The sequence below is a fragment of the Megalobrama amblycephala genome, linkage group LG1, assembly GCF_018812025.1.
Source record: "Megalobrama amblycephala isolate DHTTF-2021 linkage group LG1, ASM1881202v1, whole genome shotgun sequence".
Classification (NCBI taxonomy): domain Eukaryota; kingdom Metazoa; phylum Chordata; class Actinopteri; order Cypriniformes; family Xenocyprididae; genus Megalobrama; species Megalobrama amblycephala.
In genome coordinates, this window is record NC_063044.1 from 70,066,205 (window position 1) to 70,078,678 (window position 12,474).

Here is a 12,474-nt window from a genome sequence, read left to right on the forward strand (position 1 = left end):
GTCAAGACAATAGACATGAGAGCGCATAGAAACAAATGACAAGCCATGTGCTCACACCAAACATAACAAAAAACAAGCACAAAACGAGACATAAACACACAGCTAATGAGAGAACCCATAAACCACGTGTTCACACAAAATAAGACAATGAGAGAACTGACCAGGCGCTTTACAAAACATGAGACAAGAACACACGGCAAGTTAAAGTACACTCAACCATCCGCTCACAATAAAGACAGGACAGGGAGTGTCCGAATCCCGTCACGAAACCGAAACAGAACTAGACATGATACGAATGCCACGGTCCCAACATAAAACAGGACATGCAGACAAGAGAGCGCACGGCCCAAGAACAAATGTTAGGGTCAAGGGTATAGCTCTCAACTAAAGCAAACAGTGATCACCATAATGGTAAATACAAACTTTTTTTTATTTGCAATGAAACATAAAAAACCTGTTAATTCCCAGCAAGAACTTCTATACAGGTATGAAAGAAACATGTTTGTAAACTGTGAAAGGGGTCAAAAGGCTGTGGCTTCAAATTAGTTGTAGTTCTTATGATTCTCTTTTTTTTCTTTTCTTGTCTCTCTGTCTTTCAGTTATTCTGCTTATTAAGAGCAGGTGTGCTAACAGAATCTGCTAAATACTTTACATTGAGCCTATAATGAACCATGAGAGACATTTTAAATCTATTCATAATAATATTGATATGAATACAGTTTGACACTGGACACACCCTCCTTCCTTTCCCCCTGACTCAAGTCACTGAAAGTTCTCCAAATATTCTATGTATCTTGTGGATCTATAGTTTTTTCCTTTCATGTGTGGTATCATTTTAAATGTCTCAGTGCGATTGGCAAAATTGTTTCAATTTCACAGCAGTCACTGGTATTGTGCAGAAGATTGAAAACTAAGGAGAATTCTGTCCTCCTTTTGGGTGTTGAAAAACCCACTCCTCTCCCCCAGAACAGGTGTTGGTGTAGTAAATATTTACAATCCTTTTGTTCTGGTCTGGGTATTTAAAGGGAAAGTGCAAAGCAGTCATGTGGGATCTTCTGTAGCCAGAAGCCCCCATGCAGTGATGGGTGAATGTCTTAAAAACACAAATCCACCACTGTGTCTATATGCAATTTTTACTCTTAGAGTCATCTTTGAGCAACTGATGTCATGTATTTATGATTTCTGAATTGGCTTCTAATTGGTTATTTGTGTAATTGGCATGATACACTTTTACCTGATGAATAAATATTATATTTCGATTTATTGTGGACTCTCTTGAAATCATTATGACCAGTAGATTAAGGCTGATTTATACTTCTGCGTCGAGTGTAAGCCGTCGCTATGGCGTGAGTTTATGTGTTATTCCCCTTTTGCAAAGAAATGTTATTTGCTTGCTTTTAAGTTAAAGCCATATAAATATGTTTGAAAGCTGCTTAGAAAGTACCTGCAATCCTTAAAATGGTGGTAATGTAGAAACAAATGTATTTGACTTGACTCAGCATGAGATGAGCAAAAGTTTTGAAAGTTAGGTTCCTGAATTTAATGTTTTGTAACCAACAACAGAGCTTATCGAGAGGATACATGGGGTGAAGAAAACGTGTTGAAATCACCAACGGAGATGAGATAGACAAAGACTACAGTGAAGAAGAGCAAGAGTGCTAGAAGAAGACAGAACATGGGTAAAAAAAATAAATAAATAACCCAACAAATTTTAGAGAGCTGACTGCATGTCATGTTTGCAATTGGTTCAAGCCACATTTACCTTTAGATCTTTATTTGTTAAAGAGACTGTCCATGTCCTGATCAGTGGCTTGTGTAGTGTGACTCAAAATGAGAAATAACTGAATGAAGTTTGTGTGTTTAATGCATGAATGTGGAGTAAAAGATTCACACTTGCATGATCAGAATCAGCTTTCTAACTTGTTTTCTGTTGATATCAACTGAGAATCAACATCCCAAACGGGACCGGTGTGGGTGGGAGTATCCGTGGTCTGAAACAGATTTACTAACAGCTTTCACCAGCGCAAAACTTTCCAATTGTTTGGAATTGCATTCTCATGCTAAAATACCCTGTTTAGTATATATGGTGATTAAAGAATTATGTACATGTTAATTTCTAATTATTAAAAGTGTCATCAGGTATCAATTCCTTACTAATAGTGTACATTAATGTGTTAATGGGTCAAAGACATGTATTTCAGCTTCCAGGTCATTATTGAGTAATATATCATTGTGGTTATGATTATGGTTGACAACCCTACTAATATTACTTATTACTTAACAATTATTTAATAGTCATATGCCTCAACAAGTAAAATCATTACACAATGATACCTTTGCAAATTATTAGATAATGATTAAAGCAGACAACTGAAAGATGAAATACATGGCTTCGAACAATTGTGGTATTACTTCTGTGGTGTTTTTTCTGAGAGTCATGTGATTTAGAGAGATCAGACATCTCAGTAACATGCAGATCTTTTCTGATTGGCTGACACGCATCTTACGTAACATGAGTACACGTATTTAAGCTCACAATGTAGTGGAAAAAGAATACATCAAGAGTTCAAGAAAACAAGACACATCTCTGATATACTATCCAGCAGAAACACTCAGTTTGCTGTTCGGAGCACATTTCCTGAGGTTTGACTTTTCTACATTTACATTTATTTCACTTTTAGCTGACTAAAACCCATTTAATCATTTTTGATTTGTGGGGCATTTTGGGAATGCTAGTTATGTTGGAACATTTCCAGAACAGAGCTTAAATTTTTTTCATTATTATTATTTGGTTATTCAGAATGTAAATTATGTTTTATGTTGTTTGGTGAATTAGTGATGCTAAAATGCTCAATGCAGAAGCGCTTAACGTGTTTAATACATTCAACAGTAGCTAATGTTGGAGGATACACCATCGATGATGCAAGCAGAATGTGATTAAGTCATTTTGAAAAGTGATTATTTTTGGAAGACTTTTATTTTTGACGGGCGTTGAGGCTGTTGCACGTAGAAGTGTGTGTTGAGTCGTGTTCGAGAAGGTTACCTCAATGAAGTTTATCAGGGCTTAAGTCGGTTAAATGATTTAATTACGTTTTGATTGAGAAGCAGTTATGGATTAATTAGATGCACAGATTGCAATTATCTTGGCCGATTGCGATGTTTTTTTGTAAGTGTGACCTGCCAGTGCTGTTTTTGCCAATTCTGATTTTCTCTCTAAGAACTATTATTGACAGCATAACACAAATCTACTTTTCTTCAATGCTAAATTTAATTGTCATAAAATGTTATTAAACATTACAATGTTCTACAGTATGTGCGTTGTTAATCTGTTAATCATTCAAACGAGGGAACATTGTGCACACGATTTTGTGAATGATCATGTGCGGGGCTCCATACGTTATTGCCTGTGGGAATGTATTCAATGTTATTGTATGACTGTCATCAGCGTTGGTCAGTGCAGTGAATCAATGCTATTTAAACTGTTAATAATACAGCTTCAGCTGACCCTTGTAAAGTGGAGATGAAAATTAAAATATTCAACACCTTTACATCTATCTTTGAATGAATCCGTGTTCATTGAATGAACGGTTTGAGGATTTGCTCAAAGACAGTCCCAATGTAACTGCACTGAGGGACAGTCTCTCTAGAACACACAAAGGCAAGCATTGCTGATACTGGAGAAATATCAGCAGAAAGCCTCTCGTCAAGTGAGATTCAAGGTTTGGAACTAACTGGTGTACATAACAATAGCCTAATCAGCTTATTGTCAGGTTTATGTTCTGTTATGTGGACCGTTATTTTGACATTCTTTTTTGTTCACTTCATTTCCTGTTTCAGTGCTCTGTTTAGTTTTGTTTTCATGCCACGTCGTAACACTTATTCATATAGAAATAAATAATAAATGGTGATAATATCACACTATTGAGCCACTCAAAATTACCGCAGGGGTCGAGTTCTCATTGGCCTGATTGTGTTCAGCTGTTCCTCATGTGCTCTGCTCCCGTTATATCGTGCTTCCTTCCCTCATGTCTTTGCTGGTTTGTTGAGTTCATTGTGTTTCTTACAGATCTTGTCAGTCAGTGCTGCATTTAGTTCCCTGCAAGGTTGCAGTCTTGTTTTATTTCTTTGTCTTTTTGAGTCTTGTGTGTGTGTGTGTGTGTGTGTGTGTGTGTGTGTGTGTGTGTGTGTTGGTTCCTGTGTCCTGTTCCACCCTCATTGACTCCCCTGCAGTCACTCTAGTGCTGGTTTCATCTCACCAATGCCAATCCTCTGGTTCCTTGAGCCACTGTCAAGTTTCCACCGTCAGAGAGCCTGGAGTTTCTCATCCCTGACCAGTCTGTTCTCCTGCCCTAATGTCTGAACTGTGTTCTCACCTGTCTTGTGTTTTGTGTTTTGTCTTTTGTTAAAAAATATCTCCTGCGTCTGTGTCCTTCCTTCTCAGAATCCTGACAGAGACAGCCCTATGTATGGACAGGCACATATTTTGGCTTTAAGAATTTTGCTTAAGCTCCCAATGTGGACAAGTGAAAGCCAGATGATATCTAATAATATTCCTACTATGCATGCTTATCAGCCACCAGCTCAGTCACCTTCCCCACACTACATTTCCCAGCATCCCTCCTGATCCACACCTGCACATCATTACCTGCACTCTCCATAAAGACTCTCTTCTCCTGCACTCCCTTGTCTGGTCCTGTCGATGTGTATCAGTATGTCTAATGTACGTCAACTTGTGTGATAATCTTCACGACCCTACCTGTTACTCTAGCTAGTGATAGGCAGATCGAGGCTTCGTGAAACACTGAAGCAGTTGAAATGTGTCGTAATGTGTCGAGGCTTCGAAACAATCTGACACCCGTCTCCACGGTGACCCCTAGTGGTCAGAACAGAACCTTTTACAAATGTATTGCAAATGTTTTATTGAAAGTAAAATCTATCAAATGCAATTAACTAATCATCTAATAAGATTGAATATAGAGTGTCTGTATAATATGTGTTCTTTTATCAATTTTCAAGGCTTGTTTCTCTATTCAATGGCTCAAGATAAACAGGCAAATAAGAGATTAATAACTACCATCATTCATTTTAATTATTCTAATGTCTAATTAAAACATCTACAAATGTATAAAACTGATCAGAGATCAGGTAAAGCCCACAGAAACTTGTTCAATAGTTCTCTTTTCACTTTCACTTTATCATCGCCCTGAACCAATTTCAATCTGTTGACGTGATGACGCAATGAAGCCTCATTTACTGAAATCACATGACTTTGGCATTTTGATACACGCTCCGAATCACTGATTCGAAACAAAAGATTCATAAAGATTCGGAGCTTCATGAAGCAGTGTTTCGAAATCGGCCATCACTACTTACTAGTGATCCTGATTTATCTCATGTCTTCTGTTCCTTGTGTCATTTCCCTGGATTCTCCACTCAGCCTGCATCACCGTCTTCACTGCAATACATGGACTGTATTACCACCAGCTAAGTTCACCATCTGCCATTCAGTGACTGTTTCCTCTTACCTGTTCACTTTTAGCCTGCTCTCTAATACCTCCAATAAAGCACTGTTTGTTTGCTGCTCACCTCATCTGTCCTCTTCTGTGTTTGTGACAATGCTGTGTTAAGGAAATATATGTATCATTTCATGTTGTCACAATACTGGAATTTCTAACTTTGACACTATACCTACGATACTGATATTGATATTCAATACCACAGGGAAAAAACTGCTAGAGCAATCGGGCCTTAAAATTGTAATCATCAAAAGATAAATATAACAAGGCAAGAACATGACAATAAGATTTATTTTTACATGAACAAAACCACCTTGAGGTAGTGCACTTGTTCAAAAGCTTGAGATTATTGCATTATGAAAGTATGACAATCAGTAAAAAATAAACAAACAAACAAACAAAAAACAGTACAACCTTTTCTATTTTCAAGTGAAATGTTTTTCTGTTTCTTTTTTTTTTACTAAGTGTGCGAACAGGATTAGTTCATTTCAGACTTAAAGGTCCAAATTGCAGTTTAAATTCAGTTTCAAAGGGCTCTACATGATCCCAGATGAGGAATAAGAGTCTAAACAAATCTACTCTTTATAATAATAATAATAATAATAATAATAATAATAATAATATAATAATAAACTTTATTTTATATAGCGCCTTTAAAAGTTACATCTCAAAGCGCTTCACAGAAACATATAAATACAATAAACATACATTAGAGCAAATTTAAAAGAGAAAGATGCATTATATAAAAAGCAAAACAGAACACATTTATAATAATAATCACTTGTATGCAAGCCTAAAAAAATAAGTTTTAAGTGAAGATTTAAAAACACTATAAAAGTCAGCATGTCTGATCTCATTGGGAAGAACATTCCAGAGTTTGGGAGCAAAAGAAGAAAAAGCCCGGTCACCCATAGAACGTAAACACGTTGAAGGAACAATTAAAAAGCCAGAATCAGAAGAACGAAGATTGCGTCTTGGGGTGTATGCAGTTAAAAGTTCGGACAGATATTGTGGTGCTAAACCATGCAAGGCCTTGTAGGTGAGCATGATAATTTTAAAATCGATGCGAAACCTGACCGGGAGCCAGTGCAAGGACTCCAAGATGGGAGTGATGTGCTCACTTGTCCTGGACCTTGTCAGGATTCTGGCTGCTGAGTTTTGGACATACTGCAATTTGTTTAGGGTAGATTTAGAAACCCCAGCAAGCAGAGCGTTACAATAATCGATGCGAGAAAAGACAAAAGAATCGTGCAATGTTTCTAAGATGAAAAAATGAAGTTTTGACCATATTCTGTAAAGGATCAAATGTTAAATTTGCATCAAATATCACCCCCAATTTTTTTACACTTTGTTTAAAACTCCAAAGCAGAGCCATCCACCATTAAGGTTACAGCATCAGCTTTGCGAATTTGTTGGGGTGAACCGATGAGCATGTCGCTGTTGAGACAGAGAAAATTATGAGACATCCATATTTTTATCTTAGAGATACAATGTTCTAGAAAGCCAACAGCCGTATTATCGCCAGGTTTTGAATGAATATAAATATGGGTGTCGTCTGCATAAAAATGAAAATTGAAAATTTAACCACAAATGCTCATCTTGCACTGGCTCTGTGATCCACCAAGTACAAACTATATAAAGACATTGTTTGTACACATTGATCTACTGGGTCTTGTCACAAAAATACAAAACTTTGTAATAATTATTTGTGTATAATTGTGTTTTGAATTTATGCAGAGTTCCAGTGTTCTCTGAGAAACGATGGCGGTCTGGACTGTTTATCTGTCTATCTGTCTTCTGGTCGCTTTGAATGCTTCAGGTAAAACTATTATTCCACGTCTCACATCATAACTGTTATTTTACCATGAATTGAAGCACATCTGGGACTCTGTAATGACTGATCAGAAGCAGGAATGATCTAATACAGTATGTGCACCTGAGTTTGTCTCTGAATTATTATGATAATATTAAGACAAGTAAACAACAATAATTATATCATTATATCAGCTTGTTGATTCTTATGAATGATATTATATTCTTAATTTTGACAATAATATACAACACCAAAATATGCCTGTTAATTTGCAGTATATATTTATTAGTAGTTGTAGTAGCACTACTGCTAGCAGTTCTGTTTTAAAATTGTGTATTTCTTTCTTTTTAAGTGGAAACGCGTCCTGTTGAAATTAATTGTGGTGGTAAGTCTTCTCTTGTCTTCTACTCTTGTCAGTGTGTATGTCTAGTACAGTACAAAAGTCCAAAACCTGTGCATTTCTCCACCTTAACAAGTGTATGTAACACCTGATGATCATGTTCTCCAGCATGATTTAAAATGTTCTAAAGAGCATCTTGGAAGCTATTTTAAATCCTTTTGTTTATTTAAGGTACACTATGTAGCTTTTTAAAATAAACAAAATTTAAATAATGATAATAATAATAATACATCATCAATCCTTCTTAAAAAACATGATTCACTGATTCACTATGGTAAGTGTTTATATTTTAGACCTGTCAGAACAGTTTTCCGACATACATCACTCGCCCATGCGTGTCTCGTCACATCCGTAAATAGAGAAAAGTTGCTCCGGCCGCTTTGACGCGTGTCTGGTGTGGGAGTGGCACAGGTTAGCTGTCACAAGAGCAGGAAAGGAAGAGATGGAGCAGCTGAATCTCCAACCTCTGGAGAATTGCCTGTTTTAAACAAACACAGTGGAGAGTCTGCTAGAGAAAAGAGAACGCGACAGAGCTCGTAATAAAACAAGAATCAACATTAGCTCGGTTTTAGATGGCGAGAACTGATGGATTTGAAATGTAAAAGCGTTGCGGTGATTAAAGAGTTTTTATTACTCGACAGATGAGTGTAGCGATAAGTACGTTATTTAATCAATTTATGGGTAAAATATGAATATAATTAATCATAAAGCTTTATGTCTAATTATTATGCATATAACGACCCAAGGGGGAATTAAACATATATTGTGAATTAATTACAACGAATTATAATCAATGACATATATGATTAGTTCTGGTTTAATAATTGTTTAGCGAAACTGTTTGTTTGTCCAGAAAAATGTAAGCTCCTCGTAGAATATTATCAAAGGAAGGTTTTTCTCTGGCCATGAGAAAGACTTCCTATTCTAGCATCCAAACGTAAAGCAAGGATAGGATCGAAACGTTAAAGTGACCTGGTTTTTATGAATGAGCAGAAAACAAACAAGCATGAATATACTGTTTTTAATATATGAAAACAACTACCGAGGTTATACGTCTAAATATATAGAGAGGATATACATATACATATATATATATACAAGGGTGAAAGTGAAGAAAAGGGGGAAGAGAGGAAGCAAATAGCAAACTTACAGTCCTCGAAAGCCAACACAGAAATCAGTTTCATTATCTAGATCAGTGGTTCTCAAACCTGTCCTGCGGACCCCTTACCGCTGCACATTTTGTATGTCTCCCTCATCAGACACACCCAGTTCAACTCTTGCAGTTTCTACTAATTAGTTGATGAGCTGAATCAGGTGTGTTAGATGAGGGAAACATGCAAAATGTGCAGTGGTGAGGGGTCCCCAGGACAGGTTTGAGAACCACTGATCTAGATAAGAAACGGTTACTTGCATCAGTATTGCATATGGAGTTTCGGTTCAGCGCGGCTGCAGTCTCGTTGGTTTCTTCCGTTTCCACGGGAAGGTTTGAACTGAGGACTTGAAAGTTCGTTTTGCTGAAGAAGATGGTCGTCCCGGAAGAGAAGCGCGATGGAGGCGCGTGGTCACCGGAGACGTCCGGGAGAGACGTGCACGAGATAATCGAGAGACAATTGGGAGACAACGGAAAACTGTGTGTCTTTGCTTTTATGGAAACAAAGCTAACACACCTCTTTGGCTGGACGGCCAATAGATGCGTGGCAATGTTTGGCGGGCAAGGTTTTCTTTGTGTTGTCTCCGGGCTGAATGCGACGTGGAACGAGCTTTAAAAAGAATCCAAACTTGACAGACTTGACAGCATATAGAAGAAGTTATAGTTTCACAGGCAAATTCCATCATTAGAAATAACATTAGCACCACTACAGTCATTTAAACTAAGTCTAAACACTAGGAATACATACATGCACTTGACATACATGATGGGTACATTTTGGCACAGTCATATTTTGAGAATAACTGTGCATACACTCTCTAAGCATATTCGTGTGTGCGTGTGTTGGGTTTTGGCTGTAATGTCTGTCCGTGCCTATCTTGCCGTAATTCGATCCCACATTTCTACAAACACAGTTCAACAGGTTAAAAGCTTTCTGAAAATTCCACAGTTTATTGACTACAAACGGATCCATCCAGACGTTACATGAGTGAGGTATTTAATTCCAGGACCAGATAGACTGCCATATGTAGCTCTCTAACAGAGTTCACTGTACAGCATCTTTTCTGAAGCGTCGGCTTCATCTCCACAGTCATGCGAAGACAAAGCACAACTGAAACAGTGTTGCATGCCTTTTTGTTTTTTAACTGATAAAGGGCCAAAAGTTACATAGTGTACCTTTAAATGAAAGTTATTCATTTAATTTCATGAAAGGTCATTAAAAGGTAACAACATAATAACAAACAAAACTTCCATTTAACAGCCTGTGCGACAGGATGGACTGCCTTTGGATGCAGATGCTTCAAGTTTTATAATGAGCTTCGACCATGGGCTTCAGCTGAGGTATGATACATTCAGCTTCTGATATGACATAAAAATAAGAATATTCTTGGATTAACTCTGTAAACATCTGTGACACCTGTCAGTTATCATAGGAAAGTCATTTCAACTTGTTCCTCCGGTTAAAATCAAAATATATGTTAACAGTAAAGAAATTACAATGGAGCTCCAGGATGTGAACAAACATCCCTGTGATAATACTGAAACATCATAATGGTCTGAATATACAGACACAACACATTTCATGTTATCATGAAAGGATCACTTAAAAACTTTATTTCTGTGAGTTATGTCTAATCTATATACAGTATAACCAGAACCTTTTCTAGAAAAGTAGTCCCATCACAAATGGCAGATTTTATATTTCATGGGTATTTCATGAGTAAACATTACTTTGATGGTAACTGAAGGCATGTCACAGATTTTGGCAGATTCATTTAAAATAACATTGTGTTTGCTCATGTCTCTGCCTCTACAGTATGCGTGTTCGGTCTATTATAAAGGGAACCTTGCTTCTGTACACAGCCATGCGGAGTACATGTTCATAAAGGACCTGATTAGACGCACAACTTATGGATTAACACCTACCTGGATCGGAGGCCGTAATGCTGTATGCAATCATTTTTCCATCATTCTTTCTGTGTTACTGGGCATTTACAGTTACATTAAAACTCATGTAATACATTTTTCAAAATGCATGAGCATAGATGTGTTTTTATCATTTATTTTTGCTCCTCAGAACAGTTAGTTTAGTGCATTGGCAGCCATGAGAGGCACCGCTCACCATGAGGATGTCATACTCCAGTGTTTGTGTTGTGAAACTCGATGTGAAATAGTGTGGCTGATAGAGATAACTGAGTGATTTAACACTTTCTTACACAGTTTTCACATATTCTTTACTGATACCCTTTCTGTGAAATAATTTCTGTTCATTTCTGTTTAGATTTCTGACATGTTTAAAGTGGGGTTAGGGTTCATGAGGAATCATCTTTTAGATAAATAAAGATCAAACAAAGCCATGTAAAGCTGTGGACATAAACACAATGCTGTTTTTTTTCTCTTCTGTTCATAGGAGGGACTTTGGTTCTGGAGTGATGGAACCGAAATTAACTATAAAATATGGTCGCCTGGACAACCCAGTAACGGTAAAGATGAGCTCTGCGTTGAGATGAACTCTGTCAGTAAGTAACTTCTGTTAATGCTCATGAAATAACATGATAAATGATCCATCAATCTGAATTGTGTTAGACCATCAGAAGATTAGCAGATACTGCTTCATGTCATACTGTATATCCAGAAGCTAGAAAATAACTTTTTCATCACAGTTAAAAATGTTTTGTGAACATTCATCACAAACAACATGTTGCTGATTGTTTTCTAGACATCAAATCCTAATATTTCTGTGTCTACCATACTAAATAAACATTATTTAGTTTTTGCATAATACACAAATGATAAAAAACAACTATATTTTTCTGTCTTTCAACAGATGGCAACTGGAATGATGTGAACTGTAGAGAAGATAAGCCTTTTGTGTGTGTGAAATAAACCAGCATGTGAAGAATCAATGTAGAAGAAACAAGCTACTGATTCATTTACTTTCCATTAGAAATGTTTAATGGAGGCTAATAAATGTGTTAAAGGATTAGTTAACTTTTAAATAAACTTTTCCTGATAATCTTTCCATGTCTTTCTTTCTTCAGTCGAAAAGAAATTAAAGTTTTTGATGAAAACATTCCAGGATTTTTCTCCTCATAGTAGATTTGAATGGGCACCAAACGATTGAAGGTCAAAATGAGTTTCACTGCAGCTTCAAATTGTTCTACATGATCCCAGATGAGAAATAAGGGTCTTATCTAGTGAAACCATTGCTCATTTTCTGAAAAAAATTGAAAATTATATAAGTTTTAACCTTAAATGCTCATCTTGAACTAGCTCTCTTCTTCTTCTCCTCTATTAGAATTCCAGCAGTGTAGAAGCTGCTAAGCGTATTACTGCCCTCCACAGGTCAAAGTTTGAACTAACTGTTATATACTATTGAACTAGCATATTGCATATAAAAATTAGTTAGAACAGATTATTTTAGTATTAACAGATGTAAGCAACTGCTGTTGTAATCAAATGTCCCATTTTGTCCAAAATAAAAATGAAATTATGCTTGTTTTGTTGTATTTTAGCTGCGGGTACAGAGTTGCAAATCAATCATCTGTGGTCAGTGTCCACCCTATAGCTCCCACTCAGCACTGGCCTCAGCGAG

At 36.7% G+C, this 12,474-nt stretch overlaps 1 protein-coding gene across 1 annotated transcript; it reads left to right on the forward strand.

Annotated features, from left to right (window-relative positions):
• The first annotated feature begins 2,490 nt into the window (after positions 1–2,490).
• LOC125248309 (galactose-specific lectin nattectin-like) lies at positions 2,491–11,895 on the forward strand. The gene is made up of 7 exons (XM_048160034.1): positions 2,491–2,643; positions 7,254–7,335; positions 7,682–7,714; positions 10,141–10,220; positions 10,696–10,827; positions 11,290–11,398; positions 11,707–11,895. The coding sequence occupies exons 2-7, from the start codon at positions 7,278–7,280 to the stop codon at positions 11,763–11,765; spliced, it is 471 nt and encodes a 156-aa protein (XP_048015991.1). The 5' UTR covers positions 2,491–2,643; positions 7,254–7,277; the 3' UTR covers positions 11,766–11,895.
• The last annotated feature ends 579 nt before the right edge of the window (positions 11,896–12,474 follow it).